At 36.0% G+C, this 24,101-nt stretch overlaps 2 protein-coding genes across 5 annotated transcripts; both read right to left on the reverse strand.

Moving 5' to 3' along the window:
- Positions 1-1,132: 1,132 nt before the first annotated feature.
- LOC122064247 (disease resistance protein RPV1-like) lies at positions 1,133-8,638 on the reverse strand. 4 transcript variants are annotated; one of them, XM_042627955.1, is made up of 7 exons: positions 8,093-8,638; positions 5,984-7,106; positions 5,401-5,688; positions 3,951-5,319; positions 2,514-3,843; positions 1,507-1,921; positions 1,133-1,422 (listed from the first exon to the last, which is right to left on the reverse strand). In XM_042627955.1, exons 1-4 carry the CDS (start codon positions 8,593-8,595, stop codon positions 4,195-4,197), a joined length of 3,039 nt encoding a protein of 1,012 aa, XP_042483889.1. In that variant the 5' UTR covers positions 8,596-8,638; the 3' UTR covers positions 1,133-1,422; positions 1,507-1,921; positions 2,514-3,843; positions 3,951-4,194. The 4 variants fall into 4 exon arrangements, with proteins under 4 accessions (XP_042483889.1, XP_042483890.1, XP_042483888.1 ...); XM_042627956.1 differs by having other exon boundaries at positions 1,507-3,843; positions 3,951-5,316; XM_042627954.1 differs by having other exon boundaries at positions 1,133-1,419; positions 1,507-3,843.
- A 2,898-nt stretch (positions 8,639-11,536) lies between these two features.
- On the reverse strand, positions 11,537-13,167 carry LOC122064248 (disease resistance protein RPV1-like). Its single transcript, XM_042627957.1, has 2 exons — positions 12,187-13,167; positions 11,537-11,937 (listed from the first exon to the last, which is right to left on the reverse strand). The coding sequence occupies exons 1-2, from the start codon at positions 12,693-12,695 to the stop codon at positions 11,823-11,825; spliced, it is 624 nt and encodes a 207-aa protein (XP_042483891.1). The 5' UTR covers positions 12,696-13,167; the 3' UTR covers positions 11,537-11,822.
- Positions 13,168-24,101: the final 10,934 nt, after the last annotated feature.

Below are 24,101 nucleotides of genomic sequence, written 5' to 3' on the forward strand. Positions count from 1 at the left end.
CCAAACTTATGTTGTCCACCCAGCATCAGTTTGAGGCAGAATGTAAAGAGAAAGGATAGGATTCTTTCAATCCTTTCATTGTATAGCTGTTATATGAAAGGATACGCAATCCTTTCATTGTATAGCTGTTATATTTGTGTAATGTTCTCTTTCCTTGTAAAGTTCTTTCTTTCTATAGGATTTACCTTGTATGGGTGTCCAATTTTGTGTATTTATATGGGTTTCCTACATGAATACAAGACAGAATTTTACTGATTTACATCTACAACTATTCATGCTCTGTTTTGTTAATTAAGAAAGAAGGAATGGCAAAAGGAATCATTAATTGTGACATGAGAATCCAGAGTTTGGCGTGAATATATAATGGGACCAGAACCTTCTCTGCTAGCCAAGATCAAATGGATAAGAAAACTGGATTTTGCATAAAATGAGAAATAATGAAAGAAAGTAATGGGATCCCAGAAATAGAAACTTCAGCCTGATTCCCTTGATTTGACACTGCAAAACTACAAGAACAGGGAGCAACAAACAGAAGAAAATCAATGGAACACACACACACGGGGAGAGAGAGAGAGAGAGAGAGACAGAGACAGAAAACTTGTCTATGATATATTGCTACCTCTACCCATGGCTCTGTGAGACAATAAAACTTTTCTCCAGCATTTTCACACCCTCTTCATCCATTGAGCTCTTACTCCAACTGCCGCCCTATTCAATGAGAAAAGTTCAGTCCATTCAATACCCATTCCTCTAAATCCCGTAATCCTTGATGATACCACCATGGGCATTACAAGAACAGGAAATGCACTGAATGAAACACCCCTCAGGCCTAATGAAACTGTACAAGTAGTAGTCTGGACACCAATTTTGAAATGTCAATTGTTAAACATCTTACACATTTATTTTTGTAAGTGATATTTTCATTCCAGCTTAAAATACCTTTGCATTTGTTACTATTGATCTAGCTTTTGTCAAAATTGCTTTGTCTTTATGTTCCACACCCTCAGTTCGGAATTTCAGGAGCCTGTGGAAATACAAATGATACAGAAACTTACAGAAACAACATATATTTATCTGACTGATTAAAAAAAAAAACACCCCTCCTACAAGGAGAAAAATTAGAGACCTGAGATTCTAAAATGTCTAAAACACTCTTTACTCTTCAGAAAAACTGGTTCATAGTGCCTCATGTTAAGATATACATTCAACCAGAAATCAAGATTTTGAAATTATTACATTTTCCTTTCTAACATCCCAATTTTCCTCCATGGGAAACATAGAAAACAACAAGGTTTTATATTTTCAATGCTACAATGAGATCAGTAATGTTTCCAAGAAATGACATATGGTATATGTCTATATCAGTGCTAATGCTCCGACATGTTGAAGAACCCAAATAAAAAGAATCATTGGCGTCACCTACTGACCAAAAAATATCAGGGTTAGTTTATTATTTGTATAATCTTACACTTAAGAGCCAGAAACTGGGAAGCTTAATGGAAATACCTTTTGACTCATCAGGTGCCAACAAAGAAATGCCTATGAACATAGGCATCATTCTTGGTATAAACATTGTTGTCCTCAATGCATCAAAGACCTATTTATAGATCCAGTGATAAGCATGAGATGTAAGACTAATTCATGCAGCATAACAAAGTAAAGGACTGTTGTAAACATTACTGTAGATTAAACTGTTATTCCTCAAATACACAAATCCTGTACAAATGGAGAAGGTCCAAACTATTTGAAACATGGGGACAATAAGGATTGCATCAAATAGTGACAATCCTTCATTCTATCTTCTCATCTGTTGACATAGGAAACAAAGTTCAAAATTAAAGTGTGGTAGTTTTCTGCACTTTCAGTTAAGCTACTCTGCAACTGATAATCATTGTGCATTGTCAATCTCAGCAGGTCGGACCTGGAAAAGAAAATGCAAACAGTTGCCAGCTCGGAAACAAAAATAAGTAACAAAATGACAAGGTCATGTATCAGAGAAATGAAACTAGACCCAGTTGATTGCCTGGGAAAGTCCAACTAACTCATTTATTTCTTTAGCACTTGTTAGAAAGCATCATAGGAGAGGGAGGAGACTGCAAGATAGCGCAGACTCCTCTCCACAATAAAGTTAGTTCCCCAATTGGGGTAGGAGTCCTAGAACACTAGGACTTGTGGTAATTTACTAATTAGATTAATTAGTTGTTAGCTAATTAGTTTCCTAGTTTGTTTCATATTCCTAGTCAGAGTAGGACAGCTGTCCTACTACTATTGTAGTCGAGAATTATCTATTTAATAAGAAGAGGAGGGTAGTCCAATCTACAAGATTGAGTCTGCCCACATTAAAAGGCTCTCTCACTCTTTTCTTTCTCGGTCTCTCTCCCTCTCTTTTACTTATTCTATATTTTCTACAGCACTAAAATCAAAACAATGCAAAACCGGCCACATGGTAGAGATCCTAAACTGGGCTCAATGGACCTAGTTGATCTCCTGGGAACATTATGATGTATTGCTACCTCAACCAGCAGCATTGTGTCCCTGAATCCTGAAGTTAAAGCAGTATGATAGACCCACAATAGAGATCCTAAATATGTACGTTTCACCTGAAAACAACACCAACAAGTCCCAGATTATATATATTTGGATAAAGGGAGATATCCAATATTTAACCAACATTTAAATCAATCTGGAAAGTAAATAGTCACCAAATCAAAGCCCAAGGGACTGAAAAACTTCAGACAAGCAATTAAATGATGAATGTAACTTGATCACCACTGGAGGAATAAACCTTCCAGCCAGGTTGACAAGGCTGGTTAATTAAAATGAAAATTGATTGGTTGATGCAAATTCAATGAAAACCAACCAGACCATTCTAAAATACCAAACTCCTAGTAATTATTTTAAACATGTTCACACTCCCACAGGCCCAATCTGGTTTCAGCCCTGGCTTAGTGCCTGACAGTTTGCCGTGAAAGGAAGCAATTCAACTTTTTTTTGCCAGAATATACATGAGAAGCAATTTAATAACACTAATTTAAACAATGTCAGCCAAGCAAGAATATAAAACAGAATGAACCCACTTATTTGGGTCACTACCAAAATGGGTAGAAAAGCATGTGAAATATACAGGGGAGGAGAGAGAGAGAGAGAGAGAGAAGGAACTGCTGAATTATCATTAGGAACCTCCACTTGTGACCAAGATTTTAAGCTCAGGCTAAGAGAAGGAACTGCTGAATTATCATTGTTGTCATGAAGAAAAGTTCTCTTGCTAGGTCTCAACATCTCTCCTCCTTTCTCCTCCTTATAATTGGATCTATCAAACTCCACTCGTGAGCAAAGTGTTAAGCTTGGGCTAAGAGAAGGACCTGCTGCCTCATCATCATTGATAGATGACCAGTTGAAGAAATCTGCCACCATCATGGCACTCGAATGTTGATTAGGATTTTTCTGGTCAGGATCCCTAGTCTTGAACAAGATCTTCCAGAATTTCACTACAACGTCATTCGGATGGTATCCACGAATATATAAAATTTCAATAGCATCTTTTCCTTCCAATGGAATCCCAAACCAGTCAAAGCCTTTGAAGTGGTGAATGTAGATCATATCTCGATGACTAATAAACTCAACGTCCTTTACTCTTACCGTATGAAGACACCTGATTGTTTTATCCTTTTGGCGAATAGACACAGAAATATCTAAATTGATGGTTCCTCTCCAACGCTGTTTGTTCATAAACAAGTGGGAGGAGGATTTCAAAACAAGGAAAAGAATTAGTCCCTCGTTACTGATCCCATTAGCAGTCAAAAAATAACCATCTCCTTGTGACCTGTCTAGTAAAAGTGTTCCCTGAAAATTAAGGGAAGGAAAGGAGCTGTCAACCATAAAAGTAATAAATTAATTGGGAATTCCTAATAGTTCCAATTATAGTAGGGGAAAACAAGGTAGTGAAAGACCTGGCCATGTATTTTATTTGGAGTGATGGTCAAGTTATAGCATCTTCGCGCATTGAATTCAACCAAGGATTCTGTTCCCTCAAGGCCTTGAATCTCCTCCAGCTTTTTGCAGTACTTAAGCTTTAATATTTTCAAAATTTTCAGCCTTGACAAATTTGGTAGTCGTACCAATGAATTGCAATATTCACAACAAAGTTCAACTAAACTTGAGGGAAGCTCTGGGAGGTATTCCAACATCTTGCATTCACGAAGCTTTAATTGCTTCAAGTTTTTCAAGTGTGACAGATCCGCTGGGAGCGATGGAAGCCTCCCACCAGAGCATTGAAAAATCATCAGGAAGTTTTGTAATGTTGGTTCTTTGCAGGTTAACGCTATGCAAACACCTCATTCTTCCCATTGACACTGGTAGCTTCACTAGTTCACAACAATCTAATACCTCAAGCTTCTCTAATAGTCCAACACCTTTGGGCAATTCCTTAATTCCTGAAACACTAGTCAATTTGAGCTCGCATAACGATTTTAGATCACCAATGGACTCAGGCAACTTCTTGAGTGATTTACAAAATTCAAGAATAAGCTCTTTGAGAGAACTCAACCTAGAAATGCTATCTGGGAGTTCTATTATTTGTGTGCACGACAAGTCAAGCTTGACCAGAGATTTTAGATCTCCAATGGACTTAGGCAACTTCTTTAGTGATGTTCTGAGAATAAGCTCTTTGAGAGAACTCAACCTACAAATGCTATCTGGGAGTTCTACCATTTGTGTCCCTGACAATTCAAGCTTAACCAGAGATTTTAGATCACCAATGGACTTAGGCAACTCATTGGGTGATATGCAATCCTTGAGAATAAGCTCTTTGAGAGAACTTAGCCTACAAATGCTGTTTGGGAGTTCTTCCATTTGTGTCTGCGACAAGTCAAGTTTGACTAAAGATTTTAAATCACCAATGGACTCGGGCAATTGCTTAAGTCTTGAAACATTACTCAATTGGAGCTCAACCAAATATTTAAGGTCACCAATGGACTCAGGCAGCTTTTTGAGGGAGTTGCATGATTTGAGATTAAGATCTTTGAGAGAAATCAGCTTAGAAATGTTGTCTGGGAGTTCTTCCATTTGTGTCCATGACAAGTCAAGCTTGACCAGAGATTTTAGATCACCAATGGACTCTGGCAAATTCTTAAGTTTGTTACATGATTCGAGAACAAGACTTTTCAGCTGACTCAACTGCCCAATTGACTCATCTAACTTATCCAAGGAATAGCAATGTCCAAGATCTAATCGCTCCAAGCAAGGAAACAATGAAAAGTTTGGGGACATATATAGATATCTACAGTCATTAAGATCGAGAACTTTCAACTCTTGGAACTGCTGTCAAACAAAGAGAAAATATTACAATGCTATCCATAAAACCTAATAATCAACTGAGAAAATAATAGTCAAATACTATACCTTATTTTCATTTTGAGGCTCAATGTTCCAAGCTTGTTTAATCTCACTCGATGAAAGGTTGAGATAAACTAGTCTCTTATGAAAAAAATTGGTTGGTAGAACATCACAAGTTTTGCACTCCCAAATGAGTGATCTTAACTCAGAAGGAAGGCGTGAAAAATCTCCATTGAACTTCGCTGAATCAATGCCTAGAAATCTTAGATTGGACATGTTCACAAAGTGTTCACTAGATAAATAATCACTCAACATGCTAGAGCGAAGAATCATGCCTTTTATCATGTCAGTTCCCTACAATAGAAAAACGAACCAAGTAAATGAAAATTGGTGGACACTAGAAATCCTCCCGCCCATCCCCATCACAAAAACAAAAAAAAAAGGGAGAGAAAGAAGAAGAAGAAGAAAGGAACGGGAGTGATAAAAGGCATATCCCACAAAATCCAGAGTGCCATAGTAAAGGCAATGGAACGCAACTAAATCATAGCCAAAAGAATTTAAGAGTGTAGAGTGTTATTCAATGAACTATATATTTATTTTGCTTAATTGGGGAGAGAGAGAGACAGAGAAGCATGTGCTTAGATCTTACCTTGTATCCTTTTATTACTTCCAAGATTTCTCCATGAGACCATAACCTACTACGCTTACCAGGCTCCATAAGGTTTTCTTCTTTGACAATATCCCTTCCCATGTCTCGAATTTGATCGTGCATCCTCAAGCAGCAGCAACCATACTCATTATCTTCAAATTTTAGAAGGGACCTTTTAATTAGTCTGATTATTGCTGATTTAGGAAAATAGCCACAAGCTTCCCATATGGAAATTAGGGTTTCTTTGTCCCATCCAATGAAAAAACATGCAGCATCAAGGAATATTGCTTTCTGATAATGGTCTTCTAGATTATCATAGCTTATCTTCAACCTTCTTTGGACCCTTTCATGAGGAATTTTTTTCAACTTTTGTAATGTACTTTCCCACAGTTCTTTGTCAGTTATGTCTGCTAGGTAAGAGCCCAACACCTCTAGAGTTAAAGGTAACCCTCCCGAATAGCATGCTACATCATATGAAAGTTGAATGTAATCATTAGGAGGTTGGTCCATTGAAAAGGCATGCAAACTAAATAGTTGAAGAGATTCCTTATGGTCTAGAACTTGGGGCCAATATGTTTTATCTTTACTAATTTTAGCCACATTCAAAATATGCTCATCTCTGGTTGTTATTATGATCCTACTTCCTTGACCAAACCAATTGAGTTCACCAGCCAATGCATCTATCTGTTCTTGATTGTCCACGTCATCAAGAACAAGAAGAACTTTTTCCTTACAAAGTCTTTCTTCTATCAATTTTTTTCCTCTATGATAATTAGCTATGTCAATGTCCATTCTGAAGATATCTTTAAGAAGTTGCTTCTGCAAAGACACTAGACCCATGCCTTGCATTGCTTGTTCTTTGACATCTGAAAGAAAACTATGCCTATTGAAGTTTAAGAAGATGTCATTGTAGACGGCTTTGACAATAGTTGTCTTCCCAATGCCACCGAAACCACAGATTCCTACGAACTGAACATCATTGGAACCAATATCTAATAAAGATAGCACATTGTTCAGAGGGGAATTTATTCCAATAGGGTATTTGCATAAAGCCAAGTGCGTAGTATTGACCAATTCACCCAGGACCCTTTTGACAACTAATTCAACTAGCTCTGCTTGATCCCTGCAATGCAATAATTTCATATCAAAAGTAAACCACAACAACATCTAAGGAGATAAAAATACCTAAAAAAAAAATAAAAATTAAAAGTTTCCGATGAAATAGAAAGCAGCCAAAAATTTACACCAATGGGAATTTAGGGCAATTAAAAATTATAATATGCATCCTTGTATACAAAGCAAGAGTGTGATGGCTTTTTATTAAGGTCAAATGTCTTTCCACCTTTAACATAATAAATATCATTCGAGTGCTAATAAAGCATAAAAAAGACAACCTACGTTTCTAGTTTCTTTCAATACTGAGTGACTTAGAGCTATTAAATATTCTACATCATAAGAGGAAATTGAACCCCTATTGTTAACCTAACAACCTTGGGGTTCAAACAAAGTGTATAAGATCCCTGATGGTATGTCAAAATGGGTTTGATTCTTGAAAAATCTTAAATGACTTGAGATACAACTATACAAGGGGACGGGGCTAATACATAGTCAGCCATAAATATTGCACCAAATTATGAATGTTATCGATCAATATGATATCCCTAATCCAGCGTAGAACCAAATTTTCTATTTTTATCATATAAGTTGGCATATTTCCTCGTAATTATTTGTTCTTTACACTCTGAACTTGTATTGTTACATCCGAATCACCATGCTTAGAATAATATTCATAATAAAAAATAATAGACAGAAAATTAATGAAAATATTCTTATCTAGACAAATAATTATTACTCTTACTCGAAAATATTTTGCGGCAATAAACAATTTTTAGTGATAATATTTGATTTTGATATGGTAAGTAATGGGTACGGTAAGTAATCCTATTGAATTTATTACGAAAGTTTAAGAATCAAACTATATATTGGGAGGGAACAGAGAGGTAAGGTAGTAAAGGATTGATAAGGAATGAACTAATGAAATAATACAAACAGATAATCTGCATAAAAATGAGACTACCTTTAGTAGAATTTTGTGGAATCTAAACTTACCTAGTTTCGTCTAGAACTTCTCCTTTCAAATTCCCTACCACTTCCAAGTCATCCTTCCAACCCTTTACGATATCGTGGGTGAAATTCTTCTTGTGTTCCTGAAATGCTGCCTTAAATCTTCCGGTCTGATTCCGAACATGAGATGGATCAACATGGAAGAATATGGGCAGGACCAATTGACCTTTTGATCTGTGGCACTGAACTATGTGAGAAAGTTCCCGCAGACACCATTTGCTATGCGCATAACCTTTAGAGAAGATAGGGATTGAGATTTTGGAACCCTCGATCGCTCTACCAAGTGCAGGGCCAACGGCTTCTCCCGTCCACAAATTTTGACTATCAATAAAGACATTGATTCCTCCGTCTTTTAGAGCTTTGTAAAGGAAACCAGTGAAATTATTGCGGGTATCTTTGCCCCTGAAATTGAGAAACACATCGTAGCTTGAAGATCCAGTAGTGAAGGCAGAGGAGGAAGAAGAGCAACCCCAATCTAGCGCCGCCATGAAGTCGCAGTTGTACACGATAAGATGTTCAAATCTGAAAGAGCTTTAGGGTCCGTTCGATAACGTTTCAAGAAATGCGTTTCTTCCATTTCTGTTTCCAGAAACAGCAGAAACAGAGCAAAAAACGTTTGATAAAACTGTTCTGTTTCACTTATTTTTAGAAATTGAAATATAAATTTTTACTTATTTATGATTCAAGAAACGACCAAGGCGAAACAAGTTCAACTTATCGCCGTTTCTGAAAACGACTTGAAGTAATTCTTTCACTGGTTACTATCGACTTCTAAAAACATGACTTATCAAAACACCTTCAATTCCGTTTCTATTTCTAGAAACGGAAATTTATGTTTCTGCCGCTTCTTGAAACAGAAACGACAGAAACATTATCAAACGAGCCCTTAGTTTACAAATCGGTTTTTCGCAGCAAAGACGCGGTGGGTTGGGGGGAGTTGAAAGTTGACCCATAACATGAGGCTATCTATCATCTTCCCTAGACACGCGCTGTGGACCACCAAGCCCTTTTTTTCCCAAAAGTGACTAAAGCCTCAATCCATCTAGCATTAGCATTAGCATTAGCATTAGGATAAGCTTAAACTGGGGCAATTATTATAACTCCTATTTACTTATCCCGTATTGGCTCAAAGTTTTCTATCCTGAACTTTTTTTTCTGATTCTTCTCCACGAGAAAAGTTCCACCTCTTTCCCCATTTGTCATCTGTTTGGGTAGTTGACAACCACACAAGGACAAAAGAGGAACAATAAACAAATGAAACAGGGGTGCACAGTGACCATTGTACCACTCTCTAGAACGCAGTGCCACAGCTGGCCTACGGAAGGCCCATAGTGTTGTTTTATGGTTGTCTTATTGGCAACTCGGCCACATGGTGATGATGATGTGGCCAATTTGGGTGTCGTGGATGAAAATGATGACATGACAGTGTCTAGTGTCATTGATGAAATAACATAACTACTTGGTATGCATGGAATGGTTTAATACATTCTTAGTATGTGGTGCGGGTTTCTGGGTCAAAACTAACAAAATTGACCAATTTACGATAGGGGGTATTTTTTGTAGTGAAAATGATATTTTTGGAAGATCATTTCTTCATAAAAAATATAGATTGTAATTTATCTAGTCCAGTGCGTCTAATTTTGTCGCATTCCAATACCGTATGAAGAAGTTACGGCATTTGTGACAGTCGAGGGTAGTTTAGGCATTGAAGATGAATTTTTTAAAGGAAGTGTTCTCCATGTAACAATACGAAAAAAATCCAATCTTTCCAACGGTTCTGATTTTATCACGTTTCGATTCCGTATGAGAAAGATACGTCATTGGAAAGGTCTAGGGGCATTTTGGTCTTTTTACATAGATGAGTCAGATGATTGAGTCTTCTGAAAAGTCATAGAGCGTTCATTTACAGTTCCAACGCACTTCGTTTCATCTCAATCGAATATCGTATGAAAAAGTTATAAGTGTTTCCGTAAAGCCAGTTCGAAAATCCAACCCGAAAATCCATTTGTCAAACAAAGAGAAAACATATATATATATATATATACATATATATTACTATATTACAATATTACTATCAATAAAACTTAATAATCAAATGAGAAAATAAAGTTAAATACCATACCTGATTTTCATCTTAAGGTCTGATATTCCAAACATGTTGAATATAGCTCCCCGATAGGTTGGGATAAACTAATCTCTTATGATAGAAATTGGTAGGTAAAGTATTTGAAGGTATGCATTTCCACTTTAAACATCTTAACGCAGAAGGAAATTGTAAAAGGTCTCCCACAATGTTTGCTGAACTAATGTCAAGAAATCTTATATTAGGCATCATCTTAAAAGGTTCACCAGTGAACTCAATAGGCGATTTTGAGTGATAGCGGAGACTCATGCCTTCTATCATATTAGTCCCATATAATAGAAAATAACTCAAGTAAATAGAAATTGATAGGGGGAAAAAAAAAAAAAAAGAGAGAGAAAAGTGATAAAAACACATCCCATGTCATTTGAAACGACGTAGTAAAGGCTATGGATTGCATCCAAATCATTGTACAAAAGAATTTTAAAATGTGGAAGTGTGCGTTAATGTGCCATGCTTTTATTGTGCTTGGTTGCAATGTAATTTTTTATAATGCGCGCACGCACACGCGTGCACAGAGAGAGAGAGAGAGAGAGAGAGAGAGAGAGAGGCATGCATTTTGGTCTTACCTTATGTTCTTCTAGTACTTCCATGATTTCACCATAAGACCATAACCTACTATGTTTCCCCGGCTCCATACGGCTTTCTTCTAAGACAATTTCTCTTCCCATATCTCGAATATGATCATGCATTGCCAAGTATTCACCATTCCAACCATCTACAAATTTTAGAAGTGATCTTTTAATTAATTTGCATAGTGCTGATTTTGGATGATAGCCACAACCTTCCCATATGGAAATTAAAGTTTCTTTCTCCCATCCAATGAAAAAACATGCAGAATCAAGAAATATGGTTTTTTTATAATTGTTTTCTAAGTTGTCATAGCTTATCTTCAACCTTCTCTGGACTTATTTAGGAGGAATTTCTTTCAATATTTGTAATGCACTTTCCCATTCATCTTTGTCGTTTAGGTCTGATAGGTAAGACCCAAACACCTCTAGAGTTAAAGGCAACCCTTCAGAATGTATTGCCACATCATATGAGAGTTGCATATATTCTTCAGGAGGTTGTTTGCTTTGAAAGGCATGCCAACTAAATAGTTGAAGAGAATTCTCATGATCTAGAAATGGGGGTCTATATATTTTATCTGTACTGACTTTAGCTATGTTCAAAATATTTTCATCTCTCATTGTGATTATGACCCGACTTCCTTGACCAAACCAATTGAGCCCACCAGCCAAAGCACCAATCTGTTCTTTACTATCCACATCATCAAGAACAAGAAAAACTTTTTCTTTACAAACTCTTTCTTTTATTAATTTCTGTCCTCTATGTAAATCTTCAATGTCATAGTCGCTTTTGAAAATATCTTTAAGAAGTTGCTTCTACAAAGACACTACACCCTTGCATTGTCTTACTTGTTCTCTAACATTTGAAATAAAACTGTGCCTATCGAAGGTTGGAAAAATCCTATTGTAGACAGCCTTGACAATAGTTGTCTTCCCGATGCCACCAAAACCACAGATTCCCACGAATAGAGCTTCATCAGAACCAATATTTAACAATGATAGCAGATCATTTATTACTGGAATCCATATCAATACGGTACTCACACTCAGCCAAATGCGTGCTACTAACCAATTCACTCAGGGCCCTTTTGACAATTGAATCAACTAACTCTGCTGGATTCCTACAAATATAAAAAAATAAAGTCAAAACAAAAATAACTAGTTAAGATCAAACTATCTTGTAAAGAAAAGAACATATAAATTCAAAATTTGTTATGGAATGGAAAGCAAGCAGTAAAAAAAATAAACACTAATGAGAAATTGAAGTGAAACGGATGGAAATAGAATGATGGTCTAACAAAATGAAATATATAGATAATCGTTTAATTAAGTTTTGAGAAAAAGGCAAAAATTGTGGGCTTTAGACTTACATAGTTTCTTTGAGAACTTCTCCCTTCAAATTCCCGACCTCTCTCAAAGCTTCCCTCCAACTCATTACTATATCGGCCTCGAAAATCTCCTCGTGCTTCCTAAACGCTTCTTCAAAACTTTCGGTCTGGTTCCGAACATGTGATGGGTCAACGTGAAAGAATATGGGCAAGACAATTTGACCATTGGATTTGTGGCACTGAAATATCTGAGCAAGTTCCTGCAAGCACCATTTGCTATGTGCATAACCTTTAGAGAAGACAGGGATCGAGATTTTTGACCCCTTTATCGCTCTAAGGAGGGTTGAGCCAATTACTTCTCCAGTCCACAAGTTTTCATTATCAAGAAAGACATCGATTCCTGCATCTTTCAGAGCTTTGTAAAGGAAAAAAATGAAGTTATAGCGAGTATCTTCACCCCTGAAGCTGAGAAACACATCGTAACTGGAAGATCCAACTGTGGAGGCAACAGAGGAGGAGGAGGAGGAGGAAGCCGAATCTAGTGCCGCCATGAAGTTGGAAGTTGTAATTGCAGACAAGATCAGATGATGTTCAAAGAGCTCTTTTTTTTCTTTTTTTTTCCCTCTCAAGAAACTCTCTACCAATTCACCCAAACTGATCAATTGCCTTTTACGAAATCACAGTTTAAATAAACAAGTACTGACTCTGCTGACTGACTTTCTGAGTTGCTATGTCTAATTTTTATTCCCTTAATAATAAATAATAATAATAATTGTATCTACTCTCCACTTGGTACTCTTTTGAAAAAGTTGGAACATGCACTAAGATTTTAATAGCTTTCTTGGTTTCCAAGTTGATAACTAAGAGAAAAGGAAAGTACTTGACAGCTTCCGCGTGCTTCTCAGGAAATCATAATATATGGAAGTGCATTGCTCCATTGTGGAACTCGGTCGTTCTAGAGTCTTTTGAATTGGGTCCAAGGATTTAGGGGATGATATTGGTATTGGATATCGATTGATTTTGTCTTTATTTTTATTTTTTAAAGTATTATTTTTTTATTATTTTATTCTGAAATGATACAGATAATCCATCTAGTTAGGGATCGGAGATCGGTCTCAGCCAATATCAATCCGATACAATCAATATGACCGATCTCAAACCAATACTTGAAACCATGATTGGACCCATCGAGGATAAACTTCTTTGAACCGTTGAAGCAATTGTTGCTCCACCATGCAAAAGGAGACTCGGCTTTTTTAGTTGGGTGGGGTATGCCTTTGGAAATTATGATTATTCCTTTTTAGCTTTTATATTGGGCCCATCACTATACATTATGGGTGAAGTTGTCTGAAACTTTATGTGGATGGTATTATTTGAGGTATCTTTTAAGCTTAGGAAATTTAGAATCATATATAAAGTAAAGGAGACTACGCCATTTTAAGTCAGTCGTCTGTGACGTATGCTTTTGGAAATTATTGTTTTTGTCCATATAGGGATAAGAATCTAATCTGAGCAATCTTGACCAATCCAATCTGATTTCTAAAACCATATCAAGTATGAGAAGGAGACTTCTTCTTTGTAGGTCGGGGAGATGTGCTTCTTGGAAAATAATGGTTTTTAAACCCTATAGTCTTCTGTGATAGGTCTAATGGCTAAACTTATTTGAAACGTTGAAGCAAGTTGTTAATTTGAGACTTTGTGTGGATAGTATTGTTTGAGGAGACAATAATTAAGTTAGTTTTGATCTTAGAAGGACGAGCTAAGATATGAAGAGGTAGAACTTTGTGGTGATAAGAGAGAATGTGGAATAATTTTCATTTTCTTTGTGGGAAAAATGTTTTTGTGGGGGGAGCTGATCCTTGCTATCCAGTCACATAACAAAGTTGACCTTGGCCAGAACTATGAGCCCGTTTGGTATCGTTTCTGTTTTAGAAACGCCGTTTCATGTCAAAAACGAAAATTTCAATTTCTGTGTCAAAATGCAGTTTTAAAATGAAAAAATGGTGTTTCAAATTTCAGATTTTTATCAGGAACGATATTTTTTTTTGGTAAAATGGAACGAAACTGGGAAGATGGAACTCCAAAATGGAGTTCTGTCCAATCTCCTTTTTTCAATTTTTTTTTTTTTTTCACTTTTTGTTCCAAAAAAACAGAAATAGACCATATGTGCACCAAACAGAAGATTCTGTTTTTTTCGTTCCAATAGAACGAAAAAACTCTAAAAATGTTTTTTTAGAACGATACCAAACGGAGCCTATTTTTCTGAAAACAGAAGAGTGAGAAAGAGAGTTTTCCTTGTCATTCAATTTGATTGTCCTTTGTTTTCACTTTTTGGTTATATGCACAAAATGTGGAAACTGAATATCACTCAGCAGAGCTTATATGCTCCTCATCTTGTTCACAGGAAAGATGTTCATCTCACTCAGCAGAGCAATATTCCAAAAAAAAAAAAGATGTCGAAAAGGAATCTTTTATCCTATCCACTGGATAGTTTTCAAATCCAACCACTGTGGTGTGTTCCAGGTTACTTTGATTCTTCCCACTTCTCTTTTTGGTTTGGATTTCACTAATCGTGAGTGCTTAACAATATTATTAGTTATAAGCCAAAGTTTTCTACTTTCATTCACCTGGATCAATAAGCTTTTCCAGCACCTGAATTGATATTCACAAGCATGAAACATGTGACATCCAAGAATTCCACCACTCAACTACCCAGCTAGTAAATTTCTTGGTTTCCGAGTTGATAATAAAATGAAAGGAAAGTATTAGGCAGCTTCCACGTGCTTCTCAGGAAATCGCAGTATGCTTTTGGAAATTAGGATTTTTGTAGCTTTCTGGTCTCAAATTGATATCAATTCGGATTGAAATGATATCATTCGAGATCGAATTAAACTGACCACGATTGAGAATCAATCTCAGCCAAAACCAATCTAATCTGAACGATCCTGACTGATCTGATTGGATTTTAAAACCACACTATCAAGTATGGAAAGGAGACTTGGTCTTTCTATGTCGGTGAGGTGTGCATCTTGGAAATTTCTGTTTTCTAAAGTCTTCTGTATTGAGCCCGTCGATGTGTATTGTTTTCTAAAGTTGCTCCACCATGGAAAGAGGGTTGGCCTTTGATTTTTTTTGTTGGGTGAGGTATGCCTTTGGAAATTATGCTTCCTTTTTAGCTTTCGTATTGGGCCCATCACTATACATTATTTGTGGGTGAGGTGGGTTTTTTTTTTTTTTTCTTGTGAAAAGGTGGTTTGAAACTTTGTGTGAATAGTACTGTTAGAGGTATCTTTTAAGCTGAGGAAATTGGAATCATAATATTACCTGGTTGTAAGTCAATATTTTAGTTGGGATGAGCTTGGGCCCGGATATCTGGCCCAAATCAAAACATATTCAAGACAGATTTTGGCTAGGGGATTCTTTTTCTCTGTAGATTTGATTTTAGTAGGGGACTCAGATGGAGTCCTTTTAAGAAAAGTAGAGAGAATATTTAAGTTAACAGATCAAAGTATGCCATTGGAACTCTTGGGAGTCTAGGCATTACATAAAAAGATTACTTGGCTGAGGATGAGACACATTGAAGGAAAAGAGAACAGCTTCATGCATGATCTTGTGGAGGGAATTGATTTGGTTGGCTTTTAGAGGCCATATTCATTTCATGTGGCAGATTTCTTGCAGCAACAAGAAGGGCCCTCATCACAATTTGATGATGAGTCATTTGGGTGTGTTAGTGAATGTTCCTAGCCGGATAAAGGATTTGTCTCTTGATCCTGGTCTAGATTGTCATAACATTCTGAATTTTCCTCTATTCTTTCCTTGGATATCCATGATGTATGGTACAACATCCTCTAGTGGCTTAGTTAGCCGCTGCTTTTGACAATTTAACTGGTTTTGGCATTGGTTGGTTAGGTGACAAGGCCAAAGCAGAAGCCAGGAGCCTTGCTCAAGGAATTGCAGCATCAGTAAAGAAGCAACATGTAGTGCTGAGGCTTGGTTGGATTAACCTGTTATGGTCCCTTATCCCAAACACTAGGTGAGTGGTGAACCTGCCGGTTTTACAATTCAGGTCCAGGGGTACTAGACCTCGGATACACATAGCCACACCTAACCCTTGTAACAAATCAATTGCAAGGAGACTCGAGCTAGAGATGCCTATTAACACACAACGTCTTTAGACCAATGGAACACCCTAGGTGGATTTGCTTTGTAGTTAATTGCTTGTTTCTATCTTTTAAATAATAATAATAAAAAAAAACAAAAAAAAAAAAAAAAAAAACTAGCGACAGGGTAAGTGGATCCTAAATATGCCTTGTCAGAATATGGAGATCTCACATCCCATGCCATACGAATAAAGAAATAAGATCAATTTATATATAAAAATGTTATGTTAGGGTTATATAACATGTGATGATGCTAGTCACATTTCTAATGCAAATATGCCATATTGGATTTTATGACATTGAAACACGTAAAACTCATAAAAAATGAAAAAAAAAAAAATCTAGGGGTTGAATAATATGATTTCTATTCATCTAACAACTACTTGGCCTGATGATGTTGATGACCTTAACATTTTTGTATATATAAAACTGAGATAGTTTAGTGTGGATTCCTTAAGTTTTGCATAAAATTATGAAAATATTTTTCAGACATTAGGTGTCATATTAACTTAAATCAGGTGAAATGAAAAGGCAAAAAAAATAAAAAATTCTAGTTACTAATTTTATACGAAATTGACATACAATTTGTGTTTAAATAAGGTGAAATCAAAAGCCTTTGGTTGCAGAACGAAAGATATACCTCTCCTATAGAATCAATACATTAATAATTAGACAAGAAATCATAGGGTCATCTAGTTTTAATTGGGACAATAGAAGTAGTGTTAACAGGCTTTTAGCTGTGTTTAGTGATTGAAGAATGTAGATCTCAAAATTAGTTTCCAAGGATGAATACTCATGTTTTTTTTCCTATTAATTTCTTGCTTCTGGTTTTAAACCTTTTCCTACAAGTATGCCCTGCCCTTTTCCATTGTGGCTGTTTAACAATAAAAGCTGAGAAATTTTAAATGTTTTCTAGTACTCATCTAGGGGTTCATGATTTCATAACCTTTATGCATCATGTACTTTCACATTCCTCAAGATACTCTATTTTATAAATAGTCATTATGCTTCAAATATCAGTCCCCAAATTATCTTAATTTAGCCCTTCCACAATGACAAGAGCTCTATTGTAGTCGGCTAATTAATTAGTTCTTTCACATCAATCTTGAATCAATGTGTGTAGAATTGTGCAAGACGACTATTGATGTACTTTGGCAAACTATCTAAAAAAAAAGACCATATATAGCTTTTAGACTTCTATAAATAACATCCAAAAAGAGTTGGTACAAAGGAAAAGTCTGCCATCTTGTATAGAACAGACACCTAGTTAGCATTAGGGGTGAAACAGGGCCGGGTTGAGCCAGGTTTCTTAAAATCCTAACCCAACCCTAGGTCCCAAAACTCAACCCAACCCTAACCCAACCCTACTGGGCTCAGGGTTGGGCAGGGTTGGATCGGGTTGACCCTAGCTGGTCTTCGTAGTGGAATCACATTTTAATAAGTACGATTTAATTCCGATTTCAATTTCTGATATGAATTGAAATCCGATTTTTTAATTGGAACTAAAATGAATTCCTCCATTAAACTATACTGAACGTGATATTTTATCATTCTTTCATGGAGATTCCATGTGCCCCTATTTTTTCATGCGACCATTTTTTTAATCCCCTCCATCAAAAGTCAACATATCAAGACATCCAATCACTCACTGTTGTTAGAATTTCATCTTGATCTATAATAATGTTTAATTTTCAATATATAAAGACCAAGAAACTCAAGTACTACAAGCCCCCACCTCTCTTCATTCCTTAATTCATGGCTCTACAGATGGGTTACCCTTTGGCTTTGTGCTTTCTCTTTTGGCTATACTGATCTCTATCATATTCTTGTTATGCAAGAAACTCAATGACAACAAGAATAAACTCCCTTGGTTAGAAGAGGCACCTGCATTCTCCAAAGCACAATAATAATTAAGGTCAAACTCAGGGTAGGTTAAGGTCAGGCTAGGTTCTCTTTGCCTCAACCCAGGCTCAGCCCAACCCCACACAAGGTTGGGTCAAGTTGGCCTTCATAGTCGGGTTAGACAGGGTTCAAACTCAGGGCGGTTCGGATCGTCAGGGCTAAACTTATACCCCTAGTTAACACCCTATGTGCAAAGGGATATTGAGAAGTTCTTTGACTCTTCATGAGTAATCTAGTTTAGAGAAGCATCCAGGAAAAAATCCGGTGCATTTGTTTTTGATAGTTGGACCTTCTTATTTCTGTTTGTTGATTTTCTCTTCATCTTTTCATCATCACACAGAACACATTCAAACGAGTATAAGAAGCAATACTGACAGTGATGTTTCCAATTAAATATAAAAATGAATTAAAGTAGAAACCTTCCATAAGATGTCAAGAAAACCTTCTTCTTATAAAAGCAAATATCAGGCTTTTTTTTGCTTCTTTCCCAAGAAATCCTTCCAACAGATCTATTCAAGGTGTTAGCTAAGGGCTTCAACAACCTAACCTTTAGAATTCTGATCCATGCAGCTAGTAGGAACTGAAACACCTGTTTCCAATATGGGTTCATACTTCAAACTTATAGATTGCTTGGTGAGAACCCTTTTGCCACTTAAAACATTTGTGCCAGAGATGTAAGGAAACTGAAATTACAACACATAATTATTCCATTGTAAATTTCCTTCTAAATTCTTCTTGAAATGACTAATATGATCAAAAGGTGGATAGTGTACGTACCTCCATGTTGTTTGTGCTCAAAGAATTTATTTTCAGCAATACAGGATTTTTGATGAGATTGTATATGCTCATATCAATTTTTTTCCTGGAAAAGGGGGAAAAAATCGTCTGCAATTCTGATCTCGTACAATTCCGTAAAATACCACCTTCAGGGGTGACACGTGTATTGATACCAATGCAATGGTCTCAACCCGAGCCCGACCCAACCCTGACCCAGGGTTGGGTTTTTTCAACCCGAACCCACCCTCAGAGTCAAAAAACTTGGTCCAAACCCTATTCAGGTTCAAGGCAGGTTAGGGCGGGTTCAGATTGTCAAGGAAAAACTTTCACCTCTACTGGTATCCACTCCTGATTTGTGGAACAGTGCAGTGGCAAAGAAATTCCCTAGACATCTAGATAAAATAAAAAAAATAAATAAAAAAAAAAAAACTTTCTCCTTATTTTTATATCATTTTTGAAACCATGATTTGATTAGACAAAATCCGACCTAGATCAGACTATGAACCAGTTTAATAAAATTTGGATAAAGTGGATTTTTTTTTTTTTTTACTTAAATCAGATCAGACCTTGAACCAGTTTTATATAATTTAGGTGAAGTGGATTAGGTGTCGTAATTATTTTCATTTCCGCAACCATTACGATTTTTTAAACATTAACCGCATCAAGCTGTCATGTTCATGGCCAAGTCACCAGCCAGTTGTTATGACTTAATGCCAAACTCCCTGACCTTATCTTCTTGATCCTTTAGGATTTTTATAAACAAGATGACAACACTAGGGAAATTCAATTCGCTCGTATTCTATTTTTAATCGTGAAAATTTTCACAATTATGATAATATATATTTAGTATTAAAAAAGTCTTTGTAGGTGTCACTATACTAAATAGAGTATAATGTTGGGTTCATGCAAAAGAAAAGGAAAAGAGGAAAAAAGTCCTTGCTTTTAGACTCAAGGGTGTCCTGCACAAAATTGTTTCTCCCTTCCAGTCTGCTTTTGTGTTGGGAAGACAAATCTCTAATAATATAATTATTGTGTGGGAGATTTTTCATTTCCTTAAAAAGACTGAAGGAAAAACTGGTTATGTTGCAATAAAATTGCATATGGCTAAAGCTTATGACAAATTGGAATGGGGTTTTCTTAGAACCATTTTTTATTTCCTAGGGTTTGGAAAAAAATGGGGTGATATTATTTGTTATCTTATAAGCTCCTCCTCTTTCTCCATTAAACTTAAAGGCTCTGCTTTTGAATTTTTTGAACCTTCTAGAGGAATTAGACAAGGCTGCCCTTTGAATCCTTTCCTCTTCATTGAGCTATGGAAGCACTATCTAGGTTGCTTTCTACCTATAGAGACCTCAACCTTTTCCAAAATAATAAAGTGGCTCGGTGTTCTCTTGAGATATCTCATCTTTTTTCACTGATGATACCTTTATATTTTGTAGAGCTACTAGCGAGAATATCTCAACCATCAAATGCATACTGGACCTATTCTTTTATCTATCGGGCCTCATGGTTATCTATGATAAAAGTAGTTTAGCATTTAGTTCCAATGTAAATCAATCCCTTAAGAGTTCTCTCTCAAACATTCTTGGGCTTAAGAAAATGAATGCTGATTCTACTTATCTTGATACCAATCTTTTCTACCCTAGGTCCAAAGTGATAAGCTTTAGCCATATTTTGAAGAGGGTTGACAAAAAACCTGCATAATGGAAAGCTACCTCCTTTCTTTTGCATGCAGAACAATCCTGATCCAATCAGTTCTAGCCTCTACCCCCTCTTACCTTATGTCCTATTTTGCTCTCCCTAAAGCCATTTGCAAGAAACTGGACTCTATATATCTACATTTTTGGAATGGTGATTCAAACCATAATAAGAAATATCATCTCATTGGATGGCATAAAGTCTACTCATCAAAAGCACAAGGTGGCCTAGGTATCAGAGGTCAGAAATCCAAAAAAAAGCACTCCTCTTAAAACTTGGATGGTGCCTCATAACCGAGGAAAATTCCCTATGGGCTCGGACCTTAAAAAGGAAATATTTTCCAAACAAGTCCATCTTCGATCTCGATACCATTAAAAAGAGGGGATCAGCCACATGAAACAACATTGTAAGTATTCCCCCTTTACTTAAGAAGATGGTGATTAGAAAAATTGGAAATGGAGTTGACACCTTTTTCTGGACTGACCCTTGAATCCCTCACTACCCCAATTTCACTCTATCATCTACTTTAGGTCTGACATCTCTCCCTCTAACTTGGGTTATTGATTTTATCTGTAGAAATGAATGGAATATTGGACATTTGTCTTCTTTGATTCCTCTCTCGATTGCCAATAACATCTTGAAAGTTCAAATTTCATTTAATAATGACTTTTGGTGGTGCCCCCTTTAAGAAAAAGGGGTCCTCACCACCAAATTGGCTGCCAATTTCTTATCACGTAATATGTCTACTAACCCAGTTGGGATCTCAAATAGGTACACCTGCATATCTCTTTGCTCTCATTGGTGGTGATTCTTCTGGAAACTTCAAATCCACCCAAAATTTAAGTTATTCTTCTGGAGAATTGCTCATAATGGATTATCTACAAAAGATATTGTGGGTAAATGGATTTAGATAGATCAATATTGTGGCTTGTGCCACAACCAAACCAGTCTTTATGGCATATCTTTATCTCCTGTGAATTCACTAAAAGAATATGGGTGGCTAGCCCCTTGGGGTTAAGAACTGAATTTCTATGTGCATCTTCTTTTCAATCCCTTATAATGCACTTGTTTAATTCTATGAATGTTCCTACTAATGATTAAAAAAAAAAAAAAAAAAAAAAATATTAGCACTTTTATCATCACTTGCTACCTTCTATGGTCTCTTCGGAATCGGGTTATCTTCACCATGGTAAAGCTGAATCCTTTTCTGGTTTTAAAACAAGTTCATGAGTGGACCTCTCTCTTGGGAAAGGTAACACATGACACTATACCTTTTTTTTTTTTTTTTTTTCACTAGAAGCTCAATAAATTTTCTACCCTATACCTTTTAATCATAATAAGAACCTCAATAACTGGATAATTCTGAGACGCCAACATTACTGATATGTTCGGCAATCATTGACCCTAGGAAAAATATTTTTGGATGGATGACTTGCATTATAAACGAGAGAAAGTGTATCTCGTTGTATGCTAATTATATGAAGACAGGACAAGCTTTGGAGGTCAACGCTCGGGGTATACTCTAAGGGATGAAGTAGACATCAAATGAGGTTGGATGATAGAAGAGATCTGGAATGATTCTAAGGTGATAGGAGATCTTTTTTCTGAGGGGGACCATTAAATTGTGGCCCTGGAGCTCATTACCACTGTTGCTTGATGTTCAAAATGTTTTGTTTAAAACTAATTTTTGTTTTACTCCTAACAACGATCTAGTCATCATTATGCATAGCTTAGCCAAAAAGGCTACGAATAATAGGCTCTACATTAACGTTGTTAACCCTAACATTGATATTCTATCTTATCTTACTTAATTAATGAAGTTTTTTATTTTCATCAAAAAATAAAAATAAAAGAGGAAATAGATAAAAGGAGGGAGGTGAGAAGTCAAAGAAGAAAATAATAATAATAATAAAAAAAAAAAAAGAGAATAGGAACTCAACTCTCATACATTTATTCTCAAACGTCCATGTTGGCATGTCATCATTAGGTGGGAATACATTTGAATGCGAACACATTTGAATGCAATTCACGGAGAAGAGATAAGGGCGCACGCCATGTTTGCTCTTCCTTATCCAATTGCAATTCATATGTAAAAGAATGATTTTCCCTTGTTTGTTTTTCAATGTGCATCAACAAACAATTGGCTTCACCATAAGATAAGTCACGTTCACGTTTTATTCGCAGATAATTCTTTTGATCTTATCTGATATACCTAATGTTTTCTCTTATACTTGACTGCTTGCTCGTTAAGTCATATATGGACTTAGAATTTATTTCAGAATCATCAGCCAAATCAATCCAAAATTTTTCTTTCCGATCGCATCATATGCAAAATGACTGGTAAATGAAGAGGATGATTATACTCTTCAACAAATTTTGTACACTTATATTTTCTATTATCAATATGCACAATTTGTATCATTGCACTACAAATTAGTTCTTGTCTCTGCTTTAGTATTCATATCATTATCTCGTTGTCTTTACCCCTAAAATCTTGTTTGTTACATACAAATTTCCTTGATGTTAGGATTGACTTATCAGATCTTCTCCAATGTGCATATCCTCTCCTCACACTGAAATCAATCATTCCCCTATAGGAATTGTAGAATGTATAAACCTCGATCTCTGAATTAAAATTCATGCCGACTTGAGACACACCCTCATCATCTAAAACAACGTCTTGATTTGTCATAGTAGTATGTCTTTCCAAAAAAGAAAACATAATTCGCACCATCTTAGATTGTGTACATTATCATAATCATAAGATAATAATATCGCATATCAATGAAACAAAATAGCAATTGATACAAGTAATGAGACAATGTCAATGATTTTATCAAAAACCTCTTTAATGTCTTTCTACGTAATGAGACATTGTCACTGATAGTGAGGCATCATTTTGGCATTGCAGCCAGGTAATTGAAAACAAAACATGAGACCAAGCCATAATAAAATAATGACAAAGAAAAAAAAAGGCACCAGTAGTCCACATGAAACCAACTATACATTCCCAATAACTTCAACAGTATTGACTCATCAATCATAAACTAAGTTTATCAACAAATAACAAATGTTAAATCCAATATGAGTGCAAAAAGCTTTCAACAACTTATCATGAAACATGTATAAAGCAGGCGCATGGGGGATCTTACTTGGAGTTCAACAAGCTTGGCTTACAGAAATTTGGAGTAACTCCAAAGAACTGGAATTTTTATTTCTTTACCAAACAACCACTTCATGGCCTTGGAAAATCATCCACCTCTTTCTTGATGTCTGCAACCAAACAATCTAGTCTTTTATTTAATATTACACTATAATGAATGTTTAAGCTAAATAAACAAGAAAGCTATAAATAACAATAAAATTTTTATCCAACTCCTATATATGGAGATATTGCATAAATCTATTTATGGTTATTTA

This window comes from Macadamia integrifolia, unplaced genomic scaffold (genome assembly GCF_013358625.1).
Source record: "Macadamia integrifolia cultivar HAES 741 unplaced genomic scaffold, SCU_Mint_v3 scaffold1578, whole genome shotgun sequence".
Lineage (NCBI taxonomy): Eukaryota > Viridiplantae > Streptophyta > Magnoliopsida > Proteales > Proteaceae > Macadamia > Macadamia integrifolia.

Bases quoted from the DNA above. Each gene is read 5' to 3' on its own strand.
- LOC122064247 (XM_042627955.1), bottom strand. From the start codon at position 8,595: ATGGCGGCGCTAGATTGGGGTTGCTCTTCTTCCTCCTCTGCCTTCACT. The intron at 7,107-8,092 runs GTAAGTTTAGAT...ATTGCATTGCAG, and splicing joins GAAGTTCTAGACGAAACTAG to GGATCAAGCAGAGCTAGTTG. The intron at 5,689-5,983 runs GTAAGATCTAAG...TTTCTATTGTAG, and splicing joins AAGTAATAAAAGGATACAAG to GGAACTGACATGATAAAAGG.
- LOC122064248 (XM_042627957.1), bottom strand. From the start codon at position 12,695: ATGGCGGCACTAGATTCGGCTTCCTCCTCCTCCTCCTCCTCTGTTGCC. The intron at 11,938-12,186 runs GTAAGTCTAAAG...TTATATTTGTAG, and splicing joins GAAGTTCTCAAAGAAACTAT to GAATCCAGCAGAGTTAGTTG.